Below are 16,396 nucleotides of genomic sequence, written 5' to 3'. Positions count from 1 at the left end.
GGGCTTCATTTTAGAGAACATTTCAAAGTTCTAAACCTGTCCTAAAGCTCTTTTCTAGAATCCCGAACTCATTGATCTTTTAACTAATATTGCACCAGTCCATCACCCTCTTAGTCCTGACACATTTGACCCTGGTGTCACAAGACACCCCTACACCCAAGGCCAGCTGGGGAGGTTTGGCCTGGATGGCAACTCCCTGATTGAAGTGCTGATGCTGTTCGACTGAACTCTGCCTGTTCAGCAGATCCGCGGTCATCCTACCACATATCTGGCAGCCACAGGGCCCAGGGGAGCTGAGGACGTGAGCTTTGCCAGCCCGAGGACAGGGCGGGTACACTCCGTGCATCCTTCAGCTGGGCATGAATCTCCTGGATGCAGGTTGTCTTGATTCAGGTGTTGGAAGGTCAGCACATATCTGGATAATCTTTTTAACCTGGCATGAAGGTAAAAGGATTCTAAATTCAGTCACTCGGGAACATAATTGATTTTGTTTAGATGTTTATTCATTGGTTTGTTCTGAACAAATGAAATGACATTTACTTACTAGCGTGCAACAGTGCCGTCCGCACCTTGTGATTGGAGGATACTGGGGAGTTTTACAGCTGAAAGGTCAAGGAGAGGGCTGGTTTTCACTCAGCTGCATAAGGTAACTTACCTAATTGTTTGAACTGTGCATCAATTATAGAGTTTAAAAACAGCCATTCACTCAGTGTTTTATCTTGTTGAAAACAATATGTCATCAATATGCATGCTGTAACGGTATACAGTTATAGTTATTACGAAAGACGTGGGTTTGGCTTGAATTGTGATGCACTGTAAATAAACAGCAAATAGAACTTAAATAGCAAGTTTGTTTTTGTCAGTGGGTTTGTAAGACAATTGCGTGACTAATGCTTTGCATAAATCTGTTTTTTCAATGAAGATCTACTATTACCGCCAGTGTAAATGTGTTTATCCAGGGAAAATTCCCCTTAAGGCCATTTATGTGGGATTTTCCTGCTTTCTCAGTGGAAGGCTTTTCACCATCTTTCAGTCCCAGCATCCTTCATCACATTGCTCAGCTATTGTCCTTACAGATTTGGTTTCGATCACATTTCCATAAACTAATTTACGCGGATTCCCCCCACTATACTCCGTCACTTTGTTAGCTCTCTCAGTGTAAATGCACCAAGTCACTCTGCCAGTCACTGGTAGCGGTGTGGTATGCATGTAATCATGTAACCTGTAAAACTGTCATGACAGCTGTAAACTATGCAGCCGGCAGGTACGCAGATCACGGGAGGCACAAAATTAAACTGTGTTTTGTTGACGGCACTCCTCCTTTGTTTTCTGAACTTTGTGGTCTGTTTTCCTAAGTGCGGTCCCACCTTATTAACACCAAATAGAGATAAATGTCTTTCTTAGATGTTCAGAGTTCACTTGTCACTGACTACAGATCTCAGTGGCACTTGGCTGAAACTGACAAAAGGAAATGAAAGAAGTGCTCTTGCCGATCATCTCCTCTGTCTCTCGAATCACCCTATTGCCTTCTGCTTCGATGTATAGCTAGAGAGATACCACCTGCAGTTTAAATGCAAAATACGAGATATGCTAAATCACTCTAGAAGTACATCTGTTCTCCAAACCTGACAACCATTCAGGCAGGTTTCTCACTATGCATTTAGGAACCACTGCTAATTTCAGCGTAATATTACACTTTTGCTAAGAAGCTGTTTGTTGTAGTAGCTGTGGCTACGTTTGTTTTGCTTAAACAATGTTGGCGTTTTATTTCAGTGCTGCTGAATAAGTCTCAGGAGTTCTCAAAACTGTGTTTGTTCAGCTAGAACGCTATCAATATTCCCCTTTAAAATTTAAAGTAAGTAGTATCGTTGCCCGCAGCCCTGCTTTTCGGGTTAATTGCCCCTTTAAATCCACACGAGAGATTCATTATGCGTAATTTATGAGTTAGACTGTTTTTTTTTTTCTTGAAAGTTAGGAATCCATGGATCAAGAGAAATCCAGTGGAAAAAAAGTAACTATCACTAATTGTAAAAACACTGTATAGTATTTTTTCTAAATCTGAGAATGTATTTAGAAATAAAATTCCAGAAGTCTCTTAAAACACAAAGTGAGAAGTAAAAGGAGAAAAGAAGAAAAGTAGAATCCCAGTCAGATAAGATCTGAGTCTGTTATCTGCCGGAATCTCTGTCCTCCCTTTGATAACAGAAGCTTCTCTGTGTAGGTACATATCCCTCTCTCCTGTCAGCACCTGAAATATGACCTCCTTTTCTTTTTCCCGGTCCTTGGGATCATCCCCCACCCCCACAACCCTTTCCCACCCCCCTTGTGGGTTCTCCCTCCTGTTTTGTCGTAACCAGATTCCCGTCCAAATGTTTCAGTTTAGTACAGTCAGCCTGCATGGAATCTGTCTGATTTGGCCCCCCTCCCCAAAAAAAAAAAAAAAACTATCTACTCAGTGTTCTTTTTGTGGCCAGTGTTTCTCCAAGATCTCTCCAGGCTGGTTTCCTTTCTCTCTCTCTCTCTCTCTCTCTCTCTCTCACGCGTTCCATCTCCTTCTCCCAGGCGCTGAACTTCTGCGCTCGGAACTTCCTCAAGGCCTAGAGGGGTGGGCAGACGTGGATGACTTCCCAGCCCACCGTGGGTAACAGGCTGCTGCTCTGTGTCAGTGGCTGGACACTGCTCACTGCTCCCTGCTCACTGCTCCCTGCTCCCCAGCCAGAGCTGAACTGTCACCGACCACGAGTCTGGTGGCTGGATGTGGGATTTCTGCAAATCTGATTCTGATACTAAAGGAGGATTCAAGGAGGTGAAGACATACTGAGATAGACGTGACACCTTGGTACCTGGCTGGTCAGTGACACGGTGGTAAGTTCTTTGACCTGCTGCTGTGACATTGTCCGTTGAGTGCTGTTGTCTGTGGACTGGTTGAAATGGAATTGACATGTACATGAAGTTTTTTGATTCACTGGTTGTATATTCGGACCTGATATATACTCAGTTTGACTAGCCATGACAATGAAGCCAAAATTCAATGAGATTTAAACAAGACAGATTGCAGGTGAGATGGATTTGTTGCTTCAGAGCTCAGCTACATGGTTTGCATAATTAGATATTTTATCAGTATATCTTACATTTCGCTCTTTAAGATCAAAAGCCAGGAAATCCTCCAATCCTTAGGTCACAAGCTCACTTCCTTAATCACGGTCTGCTGCTATCTCAAACCATCACAGGTGGAAGGTACCTAAAATTAAACTTTATTTGTTTAATAGTTTCTTATGAGGACAAGTGTCAGATAGCTGAAAGTTTTCTTAATGAAACAAGATGAATTCCGTGAGCCCTTCGACGTTTTCACTGAGGGGGGTGTTTCTCTGGCCACTTATCACCTCGTTTTATTGTCGAGCACTTAGTTGAGTTTGGACAGACGTGTCGCACCAGAGGCAGACGGAACCGTCACTGTCCCAGCTCTCTGTTTACACTCCATAAGAGATGCCGGGATCCCAAGTTTATGATGTGTTTCAATGACAGACAATTTGCTGCTGAGAGCCGGCAGTTCCTGTGCACCCATCAGCATGCAGTTCTTTGGAATGGAAGGCAAAGGGAGATGAATGGCTGGTGCCGTGACATAGATTTTTTAATGAATAGGCGTGTGTTAGTCAAGCCAAGTGGAGTCTGAAATAGGAGGAAATGGCATTTAGAAGACAGTGCAAGATGCAATGGAATTCATTAAAATGATACAAAATAACTTTGCATTTTCTAGCTTCGCTCAAGTGTGCAAAGACAAAGACTTTCTAGTGATCTATGAAAGCCACGGTTATTTCTTAACATTAATGTATGACTTTGCATGTAAAACAGAGCTTCAGCTGGATTGATAGCTTGTTTCACTTAGACAACATTGGTTCAAGCTTACAGCGCATAACATGTGAGTGTTACTGCCATTTGGAACTGGACTAAAACACTGTCTGAGGTTCTTTCCAATGAACTACAAAATAGGGATTTTTGTAATTTGTTGCATAGCCCAAGGCATTAGGGAGTGCTGGAATCAAACATATTTATTTTATTTAAAGATCTCAAAGACTCCAGCCATTCTCACCTCATTCCAGAGCCCACCAAAGGCTTGAGAGTTTGGACTAGCGTTCATTTTTGTTCCACCCGTTGAGGAGTATTTCTGTCTTCCCTTGGCACATTTCCCAAAGTATCTGACTTTTCTTTTCTGTGACGTGATGCCCATAAGTAGATATTGTTGTCTGGATGTGGTGTAGGCATATCTCAGCTTCTCCACAGAAGTCAGGTCAAGTGATCTGTGTGTCTTCTGTGGTTTCTGATGATGTATGAATGTGGACATATTAGAACCAACACAAACCGCTGATCCTTTTGTGATAGTGTGACAGGCTGCATATTATGATTAGGACAGCATTATACCTGAAAACCAAGAGTTTTATTTTTATTTTAAAAAAGATGCACACATGGACATACATACATTCATGCCTGAACAATGAGGTGTTTGAATTCCTCCGGAGAGACTTGAGAACATGAGAAGAAGCCAAAGGTAGGACTTTCAGGTTGAAGATCTTTGTAAACCTACAAAATAAGAAATCGTGTCGCAGCTTTGGAGACCGTGAGCAATTATGCAAACAAGATACTAAAAAAGCTACATATTGTTTATTTAAACCTTCAGATCTTTGCAATCGTAGTGCCTGGTTTCTACAGCTGAGACAACGTCACGTTCTTCTGAAGTTAACAGCTGAATACTGTAAGAACCACAAGCTGCTTTGGGTTTGGAATCAGGATCCACAGAAAAAAAAATAACAAGGAAATGTGCTGTGTGCTGCCAGGAGTGAATTTGCCCAAAGCCACATTTTGTGATTATAATGAATATGATGATGACTAGACTGGCCACTGCAAAAACATAAAACTTGTAATTTAAGAGAAGTATTTAAAATGCTGTCTCAGAACATTCAGGTGGCGGATCTGTACTGTTTGCGACAAATCATTCCCATCACCTTGCATATGAGGTGACCAAGGGGTTTTAATGGCACTGATGCTTACTGCAGGTCTTTTTTGTAATCAGAGAAAGCAACTAATTGGTGTCCAGTTTGTCATTCATCTGCACGGACAGGAATATCTCACCATGCAGCACCAATGACACAGGAACTGTAGCTGAATGAGGAGGGATGTGTTTGCCATCACAGATCGAGAATAAAAATGTATTTCCTGGCTGAAGGTTTATATTTCCATCTGTGTACACTTCAGTGTGCATAAGGATTGAATCGTATTAACCTGTGTACATTTTAGAGGCTATATCAGTTCTGTGTGGCTTGCTGTTGAGGAGTATACCTATTTCATATTACTGGGGGTCATTATGCAGTGTGTATATCTCTGCAATTTCAATCACTCTTTATCCTGACAATGGCAAGGAAGGCCTTTCTTAACTGCATCAGAGATGGACATTCCAGGTCCAGACAGTAAAACCAGGATTTTGATTCAACCAACCAGCTGAGTCCTCTTGACTGTGACTCTTTATGCTCCACTGGTTGGTTGAAACAAAATCCTGGTTTGGATTTTTACTTTCTGGACCTGAAATGTCCACCTCTGAACTGCATTCTGTATAATGTGACTTACATTCATTAACTCCACTTGTTAACCTCTGTGAACTCCCCTTTAGGCCCATAGACCTCCATTCCTGAATACTAGGGTCAAAAATTGGGATAACAATGAGCTCGGCCCCCTAAAACAGATTCCTTTGCCGCTCTCCTCCCCACTGCCACTACCAACCCCCCGCCCCACAGTGAAGTTGTAGCGATCACATTGACAAGCACAATGCAGTCTGATTTTTTTTCCCTCATTTCTGGCTCAGAGTGAGGTGCGCACTGTATTACATACCTTAACGCTAAGGCATGGCTGCTTAATAGGAGAAGTGCTTCTCCGTCTCCTTATCAAAGTCAGCTGCTGGGAAATACAGGCTTTGAAGGCTGTGAAGGTTCCTATTTTTAAATGCATTTGCCAAAAATAGAATCTTGAAACTTGTAAGCAGACAGTTTAGGAGCAAAAATATTTCCTTAAAGATAAAATTCTTTTTGCCGACCAAATATAAGGGCACAGTAATTAATCTGTCTCCAAACCACAGACAGATGCATTAATTAAATTATTTGTCGTTACCAACCCTAGGCCTGAGTTTTACGTTGAAAACTAAAGAAGACAAATTAAATGGATTCTAAAAACATCCTCAGCTAAGCTGCCAGTGGTGGAAAGGCACATACAGTACACATATAAACTAACTTAAAAAATTATTTAATCAATCATTCAAAATGAATTAATCATTCATTTCATAATGTGTCTTGGGCAATTTTGCTCTTTCATGCATGTGGATATTAGGAGTACATCCTGAATGTGCTGATAATGATCAGATCACAGTAATAATAAACACAAGAACAATCTGTACGTAGTAATATGAGACAGACTGGAGCCTCGTGAATGTGGGAAGGCAGCGTGGTCCAAATTACTTGCTGACATCATCAACAAAGCGGTGGCCCCCATGTTGATCTAGTAGATTGTCCAACTAGGATGAGAAACTCCAACTTCTGTGGACTACGACTTCATTCCATCTCACCTCCTGCTGGTTTAGTATCACTCGCTGCTTTAATTATGCTGGAGGTGACATCATCTTGTGCTTCTGGTGTAAAGCAGCTCTTTATTGAGACATAATTTTTAAAGACAACCTCATTGGTCCTCAGTCTGAAAGTCTGCTGCATTATCATAGACAAACAACCCCAATGATGCAGTGCATTCCTCAGTAACCCTTCTCCCACTGGGTTTAATATAGCAACCAAAACAGGCGCGATTGTCATAGGGAGGCATGGAGCAGTGAGCCGCATCTGTGGATCTTACAGGGAGGCTGGCCAGCACCTTAGTTCAGTGGAGCACGAGTTTTAAAGCCTAGGATGAAAACTTCTGCCGTTGTTTTATTCTTGACGCAGTTGCCTGGATCGCTTCTAGTCAAGGTTGACTGATAGTGGAGGTTCGGGGCCTGAATAATGTGTCCATTAAATTATAAAAATAATTTGTGGCCCTTAAGTTCAGTGAAAACCTGTAACTGAAATTATACAAAATTATACCAAAGTTACATCATATGTATTTCAAGCAAAGTTCACTCTAGTGTGAATGTGAACTTCATTCAGATTGTACCTCGCATTGCTTAAATATAGTGCTATATAGTTTTTTTTTTCCAAATGCAAAAAGTTACATTGCCATTAAGTTTAGAGAGCGTGCCACTCTCAGAGACTGCCGGTGTCAGTGTGAAATACTCAGTAAACTTAATGGATTTCCTGGAACTTCAGTTCATGAACTTTTATGCAGTTATAATAAATATTAGCCTCTTTTCACTTCTACATCCCAGTTCCCAGTTGTAGTGATATCTACAGCACATCCAAGCAGTCTGGTTGGGTAGTGGTGCTGATGTTCAGCCCATAAAATGACCATAAAACCCATAAAACTTTGTCTGTACATGGTGCTACTCTGTATCTGCTGAAATGAACAGTTTTTTCCCCACATTAATGTTTCATGAAGCCCACCCACCCTTTCCACCCCTTTTTTAATGGCATATAAATAGATTTAAAAGACTATTCCAATAATTATTTTTCCGGCCCCCAGCACTTTCTGGTCTCCACTCTACAACCTAATTTCTTCAGGTAGTAAAAGCCATCCATGTATTCTGGATAGCTGCTTATGCAAGAGTGGATTGCTTGTGGGAGTTTTACTTGCACAAAAATGTTCTGAGGGCAGAACAGAAGATAATTGGTTCAGATAGATAACCTATCAGATTGTCGAGAAGGTAGGTCCAAGCAAGTAGAGGAAGGAGGACCAAGACCTCTGATTGGTTGGTTCCGCCTCACCTAGTTGCTTGGACCCACCTCCACTACAATCTCATTGGCTATCTCTCTGACAGGGCAGGAGGCAGGGGACATCCTGGATGGAATCAATCACAGAGCACGCTCAAACAACCAGAAAGATATTGATTCATCTAAATCTCATTTTGCCAGGGGCCCCAGAATTTTTAGCTACACTCCCGTACATAGGAAAACTTCTTTTCACATAATCCACACGTACCTTGACCCAGTTTGCAGGGTTGGGGCCCTCGCCCATGTGGCCCAACAGCAATATTATCATCCTTCCAGCTGTGGGATTCAAACCAGCAACCTTCCAAACATGGACAGAGATTCCTAAGCTGTGCTGTATGGCTATATATATATAAAAAGGCATTCTTATGTATGTATGCATGCTTTTTCCTCTCTGCTATGAAGTTTAGAGTCTTACTTTCAGTCCCCTCAGCACAAATCCCCCCTCGCTTCCCAGGCAGCTGACAAGGCAGCAATTAGAAACCGACAATGCGCAGACCTGAATCGGTGGCCTTTCGGAGTCAACATGCAGCTGATTGAGATAAGCTGGCATTGTGCTTTCCCGGTGAAGGAAGACACGAGGCCGAGTCATTCCCTTAGCTCTGCTTTTGGCTGGCTGGCCCGGTCTCTTTAATTAAGGGGACAGGACTTGCTGCTTTTCCTCCAGTGAGACAAATACAAAAAGCCAATCAATTAAGGCAACTAAGGCGGTGCACATGCACGGGCAAACCAGCGCTGTCGCCTGGGGCCGCCAAAAATATCGTCTGGTTGTTACGGCAGCATTTTATGCTGTGGGTAGGGCCCCAACAATGACTTTAGCCCTTAAATTTGGCCCTAAACACAATGATGCTTTAGTTATGTACTTCCAAAATGTTACCTGGGGTCAGTCGTCATTGCACTCTTGCATACCTTGGTGTTTTTGCACATTCAATGTCATTTATATGATTATGTGTTTATATATATATATATATATATATATATAAAAATCTCCTGGCACTTTTTTGTGATTTCTCTTAGTGATCATATATTGGCCTAGTCCAAAACACTGAAATACTGCCTTTTATCTTTATTTAGTAATAACCAGTTCATGGTCAAACACAATGCCCTATTCATTCTACACGTGTGTGGGCTCCGTACGGTCACTGTCATGCACATGTCACGGCCAAAACAGAAAGAAGAATTTTACTGGTGATGTCATCAACTAAAACTGAATCATCGAGTGACTGAAATGACCAGAAGCGTTTCTTCCGAAAATATAGAGTTTTTGGGAAACTGGGAAATGGCTTGATATGGTATGATGGTGTGGTGTGGCACGGTCTGGAATGGCATGGTATGGTGTGAAGGCATTTAAGATGCGATACACTTTGGAATTGTTACCCTTTAAAATGTGATTTTAATGTTTAATGTAATTTCAGTGTGTATGTACGTCCCTGGGCATTCTGTTTATGTAGTCTTTCTGTGTTTGTATATGTGCTTGTTTAAGAGTTGAAAACTAAAGCAAAAGATGGGGAAAAAAACTAAAAAGTGAATGATAAAATATGGAATGACTGAGACACAGGAGTAGATGAGAAACACATTTCCTGTATTTCCTGTATTCCTTTGTACTGTATCATAGGGTCTCAGGCTAAATAAAATGGCTAATTTCTGCCGGTATTCTAATCTGTAAATGTATCAATTTGATTATGGTAATGATATGAATCACTTTTCCGTTTTGCCGGCCATTCCGGTAAATCACAGATCAAAGCTAACAACTTGCACTCTGTACTGCCCACATTCCATAGTTTGGGAAATATTTCCCTGTCCAAGTCTGGAGCACTACAGACTGCTTCCCTGCAGTTTTCCTATTTACAAGAAGCCATTAGTCACCGTTTACTGCCCTGTGACTGCCACGATCTGCCGGCATGGGCCTTCTGGCAATTTAGCGATATTCTTTTAAAAAATTTGGAGGCTATAGAATTACCTGTGGATGGAAAATTGAAATATATTTTAAAAGGCCCATTTGACATTGTAGGGCTGTACAACTTTTCTGCTGTAATACATGTATCCTCCATGACCCTGGCTAGAATAAGCAGTCAAAAGATTGATGGACAGACAGATGTTTTCCACTGTTTGTAGTTTAGTTATACGAGTTTGAACAGAAACTTCTTAGTCTTTCTTTCACTCCTAAATTTCCCTGGGGATCAGTAAAGTTTCTCCCTTCTTTCTTTCTTTCTTTCTTTCTTTTCTTTTCCTGCGTCTTCCTTTCTTTCTCTTTCATTAAAAGGCCATCAAACAAAGGAATTAATTTCATGTTTACTCACTCAAACATATATATATACAGCTCAGGTAAAATGACTTATTTTCTTCCCTCCCAGCTGTGACAAATGACTCCAGTTAAGCCTTTTGGTGAGATGCAGGGTACGAGGTCATAGTGTTCGCCTGGCCCTGCTCCATCTACAATTCTGGGACCTTCTTGACCCTATTGGAGACGTGCCGCTTGCCAGAGTGAGCGCTGTGTATGACTGAAAATGAAAAGATGTATTCGATTTTGATTGACTTGCCTAGCAAAACACACCATCAATCAATTTACATGGCAAATAGGCAGCATCTGTATTGCTACATGGGTTCTGCTGGCTAAATTCGAGATTTAAGAGAGTAAATGAATGAACAAGCATTATGGAGGAAATTTCCGTTACATGAGATTCAGTTATTTCTATAGTGCCACTGACAAACAATACAGGTGAAACCAGAGTGATGTTTTTCATTTCTTCTATATATAACTAACATCTTTTATTATAACTGTTAATTTGGTCATGATATAGATGCTTAACATCTGTGGAGGATGTCTGTTTCTAAGCAGTACAGACGTCCCAGTTCTTGATTTAATTTTTAGACAGATCTTAAATCCCGATATTTGCAGCACTAGTAAGTATCCGTTTATGACTCACATACGAGAAACAGACTCTAGTCATCTCAGCCCGTATGACTCATTTGGACATATGAGGGAAACATGATGGGTTTACAGTAACTATGATACCTAAAGTCTGTGATTCAGTCGTAGTGTGACTCATCATCTCATTCATCCTCTTTTTTTTCTTCCTCAGGTCTGAAAAAGCTGGTGGCAGAGGCCTACCGTCAGCAAACTTTACTGGTCTCTGCATTATCCACATAAACCTGCCATCGTCTGAGGCTTGTCCTGTGGGAGCAACACTGATAAATAGTGAATCTCCAGAAGGTAGATTTACCTTCTGTAACTTACTGAGCACTTCTGGCTCTCCGATGATCCTGATGTCGCCTCATGTACTTTGACAACAAAGGTATTATACCTTCTCATATCTTTCAAATAACATCATCCAGCCCGTTGCGTTTTATGCTTTCAGATGGACACATGGATTCTCCGGACGTTGATCCGTTTTTCCTGGTTTCTAGTTGTGCTGTTTTCCAGATGGCCTCCTACTCATTTTTATGTGGGTGGAATGGCCTCTTCCAATATCAATAACAAAGCTCTCTAAAAACGTTGGAAAACTCCCTCCCTTGGCCCCGTTCTTTCTCCCCATAGCTCAACCTCCAGCATTTTCTGTGTTTTACTGTTGCTTCAAGGTCTGATTAATGGTTTTCCTCTTTGCTTACTTAGATAGGCCTTGCAGCAATCACGTCCTTTGTACGCGTCTTGATTTCTTCATTGCCTTCATTAGTCAGAACCTTCCATTGATCGTCAATAGTTTGAGGGCAAAATAATGATGTTGTTCTTTGAGATTTCTTTTGAGACTAGAAAAACAAACAAACAAATACCTGTTTCTCTTGTTACTCCTTGGTGAATTTAAGTACGTGACTCTGAACTACAGTACTCATTGGAGACTCCCAAACCCTATAATCACTGTGCTGTTTTAATCTTCTCAGTTGTCTCAAGTGTTCACTTCCGATCCATTTGTCTTTATTTTTATATAGCTGCCTACCCAAGACAGTTGCGCTGAACTTTTCACAGACTCTTAACAAAGAGTAAATGGAATAGTAGTAATGGTCAATTGTTACAGCCGTTAATGTCATACAATAAGGAAAAGCTGATGACGAAGGAGAGAAGGCTAAAGCTACAATGATAGTTGTAGAATGGAAGACCTCTGGGGATCCTTGCTATCTGGCCTCCCAACCTGACAGGGCACATTATCCTTATCTAACTCAGAAGTGTGTGCAAGTGTTGCTAAAACAAAGAGTCTGAATAAGCGTTGGTCGTCTGCTTTGCCCGGCGTAAGGCAGGCATCAGGAAATCAACCCATGGTGCATATCAGCGGTGTAATTGAGGGAAGTATAAGGTATGACAAGGAGGAGCAGATTAGTACTGATACTGAGGGTATATATGCAGCCAAGTAAAAGACAGACATTTTGTACAGAATGGGACACTAAACTGAGGGAAAGTTATATCATGAACTAAAACTAGCTACCTAAACAGTAAAAACAATATTAAATGAATGTTTTTTACTCCACAACCCTCCTCCTACGTTTGATAGCCAGCATATGTAATATAGTAATAGCAATAGTAATATGCCATTAGAAATGTAAACTTCTGCAGACTGTTTACACTGTGTAAATTATTCTTCGCTTTTAAACTCCTAATGCCAGACTGCTGAACGCAAAAGCCCCAGGACGCTTTATGGTTATTTTATGTACGTGTTGTGGCAAAGAAATTTATAACAGTAAAACAGGATGTCACTTTGGTTTCTTTGCCTTCAGATAAGTTGTATTTCACTTTATTTCGAACAAAAAACAATTCAAAAGCAAATAATGAAACATTTCTTAACTTATCCAGACTGTATTTTGTAGTCAAAAAACTACAGATCTGATTTCTGCACCAAAGTAAATTCAGCCCCATGGTTCTGTATAAACACTCTGTGTAGTCTGCCCCTGCCCCCCCACCCCCACCCCTGAATGGGCACCCAAGGAGAGTGCCTTCAATCACTGCTCCTAGCACGCCAAAGACTAAGTGGGCTGCCCACTTTCGATCAGAGCCCCTTCATTTCTGTATTGGCAGCTGAGCCCAGGGAAGGGCTTGCCTCCTGCCCAGGACTGTGTCCAACCGAGACTGTGTCAGACTCGTACTCCGTGTGCCCCCTATTTTACATCTGGCAGTCACCCATCTTACAACTGCTAATCATAATCAGGCTCATGAGGGGCCTGGAGCCTATTCCATGCATTTACATTTGTTTATTTGACAGACGCTTTTTATCCGAAGTAACTTACAACAGAGAGAGGCAGGTCAGCTAGTTCCTGTAGCGACGGGATAAGGGCCTTGCTCAAGGGATTCCAGGTTAAATTGTTGTTCTGGCCATGGGATTCCAGGCAGCATAGGATGGTAGTATATCGCAGTGTGCATAGATAAGCGAAGCGCTGATTATCCATCGGTCTTAGAAATGCACAGCATATCAATGAACATATCGGTACAGGCCGATGTTCATTAAAAGTCAAGATATCAGCATCGGTCCAAGGTCAAAGACCTGGCTGATGTTGGCAGCCGATATTTAAGCTTTAGCAATATTCAAAGTTAGCAGCACCAGAGCTAAGGATACGACTACTAAAATAATGACAATAACTGCAATTTGTTATTGGTATCAGCTGAAGTTTCCACATTGGTGCGCCACTAATCTGTCTTTGAACAGCTTATTTAATAAGGGTTCCCAGCGAACATGAAGCCTACCCCAGTACACTGAGGATGCAGTCCAGGACAGGATGCTAGCCCATCCCACACACAGAGCAATTTTAGCTGCCAGTCTGGTCAAACAAGTTCTTTTTTACACTGCAGGAAAAACACAAACAGAACATGTGGGGAAAATGAAAATTCCATCCCCAAAGCAGGACTCAAAACCCAAAACCTGGGGTTACAAGCCAACAATACTACCCAAAAATGCCAACTGACATTGATAATGCCTCGATTTATTCCCATATATGGCCCATTTCAGTGACCTTTCAACATAGTCTGCACAACCTGCATAAATACATATAACATTGATGTTGCCTTTTCAACTTCAGGATGAAAAAGAAGCTCAGAGGGAGACCATGATCCAAAACGAATGCAATGCTACTAAAACAACAGTCATACCCAGCACAATCTGTCCCGTACCGTGGGGATGCTGTGGTTTCTTGAAAATGTTGGACTTTTCCCCAGAAAAACAACAGCAACCACATTTATGTCAAGGAGATTCAAGCTGAAGGGTAGATGTCACGAAGCGTGTATTTTTGTTAATGAAAACTGCTCTGTGTGTACGTTAGCTAAAAATAAAGAAGAGGAAGTGGAAAAAGCATACCGGTGTTTGTGTCTGTGCCAGTGGATGTCCAATGTATATGTACATCATATATTCAAACACAATTAACCATCTCTAATCAATATAAACAGAGAAGAAGCGTGAAGGAAAGGAGGCTAGAAGAGTGTGTCACACAACATAAATGAGAAACGAGCCGAGACGCTAAGACCCACCATGGACACCAGGGCAGTGAACAAGGAGATGGCCCTGATCAGCAATGTCCTGGCAGCCTACACCTTTATTGCAGGTAAGGACTGGCAGCTCAGCAATCTACAGCAGTATTTCCCAACCCGGTCTTCAGGGACCCCCCAGACAGTCCATATTTTTGCTCCCTCCCATCATTACTATTTAATAATAATATATTTATTATTGGGAGGAAGCTGCTTAATTTAATTTAATTTGATCTCTCAATACCACCACCCTCCACATCTCACCATAAGTCTCTATTTATTTATGTTTTCCCTGCCTTGCTAAGACAACATCCTCACCCATACTTAGGACAACCATGCAGTAACTGAAGATATGCAAGAGATATCATTGCAAAATCTTGTTTATTTGTTTACTTACGTAAAGCCCCATACATCTGTCTAAACACATTAGACCTCAGCCAGTGCATAAAATAAAACGTTTTTTCCTCACATCTCCCGCCGCAGACCACCTGGAGCGCGCGGCCCTCTTCTTCGTGTGCGGGGTGTGCCTGGGCCTGTTCCTCACGCTCCTCGCTTTGGTGGTGCAAATCTCCTGTCGGACGGAGTGTCGGACCGGTCCGAGGCGTCAGCCCAGGTCACGCCCACGGGTTGCCAAAGAGGACGGCGAGGGGAGCAACTCCGACTCGGATTCAGACTCGACCTCGGACCTGTCGGCGCGGCGCCACCGGCGTTTCGAGCGCACGCTGCGCACAAATGTCTTTGCGTCAGCGGAGGAGCTGGAGCGCGCGCAGCGGCTCGAGGAGAGGGAGCGCATCATCCGCGAAATCTGGATGAACGGGCAACCCGACGTCCCTGGCACGCTCAGCACCAGCCGCTACTACTGACCCTTGAAAGACTCCTCTATTCGGTTCCTTTTTTTTGCCATTAACAGCGTGAGCTGCAGTGCGTTCCTTAAGGTCAGGAGTCTGCACATGCATTGCAGAATAATTTATAGGCAACCTGTCGACCTTTAACGGACCTCTAAAGATGCAGAAAACTTAAGCAACTCTGCGGTGGCAAGTGGCTGTATTGTGCATAGGGACACCGAGCCATTTGCTGCCTATGATGTTAGATAAGACGAGGCTAAATGTGCCTCTGAATACGAATGAACTTCCCTTGAGGTACAATGATTCAGAAATGAGAGATTTAAAACTCTGGACGCAAATAAGACTCCTGTACACAGGCCTCCGTGATGGGCATCTGTGTACAAAACCGCTATGTGCGAATCAGACTATGAACCAAAAACGTTTTCATCTCAGCCTTCTTGAAATCTATATTAATATTTAATTTTGCTATATAATGCTTTTTTTTTTTTTTTTTACTTTTGTCTGGCATCTCAGGGATAACATCCTAGTATTTTCAGTCATTTGTATTTTTTTCTTTTTGAGAAAGCATTTGGGACCTTACTTGAGGTGTGGGTATTTGATTTGAAAAAAAGAGATGTGCCTTATCTGTCAAACAAGGTAGAATACAGAGGACAAAGAAAATGCATCTGTCATGCCCGGCTCGTCCGCTCCTCGTGTGTGCCACGCCCCCTGCTTACCCACGTGTGCTTCCCTGATCGTACCCAGCTGTGTCCGTTTACTTTCAATCAGTCCTGTGTATTTAAGTCCTGGTCTGACTCGTTTCCCCTGTCCGTCATTGTAGTTAGTTGTGGTCTGGTGATGCGCTTTCCCGGTTGCTGTTTCCTGATCCCTGTTTCCATTAAAACCCGTAGTTTACCCCGATCTCGCCTGTCTCGCTTGCTCTGTGCACGCCTGCCCGCACGATCACCGCTCTCCCTGCGTCTGATCGTGACAGCACCCAAATATTATTACAATAATGTGAAGATGCCAGGTATCAACCCAAAATAAAATATATAAAATGTTCCATACATTTCCCCTGGAACTTGCCGTAGCCAGTGGTTTTGTGAACACATGAAAAGAAAACGATAGACAAGCAAATATTGACATTTTAGGGAAGGTGCTGTAAAATAGCCAATCAACACACAAGAAGATTGTACATGTGACTTGGTGAGAAAAATATCCCCTAAAAAGATGTAACA

The 16,396-nt window shown here is 42.2% G+C and overlaps 1 protein-coding gene across 4 annotated transcripts; it reads left to right on the top strand.

The window, feature by feature from the left end:
• Window positions 1-290: 290 nt before the first annotated feature.
• On the top strand, window positions 291-16,079 carry LOC125707758 (protein eva-1 homolog A-like). Of its 4 annotated transcripts, XM_048975071.1 has the most exons (7): window positions 291-444; window positions 548-646; window positions 2,563-2,865; window positions 10,247-10,376; window positions 10,976-11,188; window positions 14,257-14,411; window positions 14,818-16,079. In XM_048975071.1, exons 6-7 carry the CDS (start codon window positions 14,339-14,341, stop codon window positions 15,195-15,197), a joined length of 453 nt encoding a protein of 150 aa, XP_048831028.1. In that variant the 5' UTR covers window positions 291-444; window positions 548-646; window positions 2,563-2,865; window positions 10,247-10,376; window positions 10,976-11,188; window positions 14,257-14,338; the 3' UTR covers window positions 15,198-16,079. The 4 variants fall into 4 exon arrangements, with proteins under 4 accessions (XP_048831028.1, XP_048831027.1, XP_048831029.1 ...); XM_048975070.1 differs by lacking the exon at window positions 10,247-10,376; XM_048975072.1 differs by lacking the exons at window positions 291-444; window positions 548-646; window positions 10,247-10,376 and having other exon boundaries at window positions 2,537-2,865.
• Window positions 16,080-16,396: the final 317 nt, after the last annotated feature.

The sequence above is a fragment of the Brienomyrus brachyistius genome, chromosome 14 (assembly GCF_023856365.1).
Source record: "Brienomyrus brachyistius isolate T26 chromosome 14, BBRACH_0.4, whole genome shotgun sequence".
In the NCBI taxonomy this organism is placed as follows: domain Eukaryota; kingdom Metazoa; phylum Chordata; class Actinopteri; order Osteoglossiformes; family Mormyridae; genus Brienomyrus; species Brienomyrus brachyistius.
Note: the sequence above shows the minus strand (reverse complement) of the source record. Positions and strands in the feature narration are given on the sequence as shown.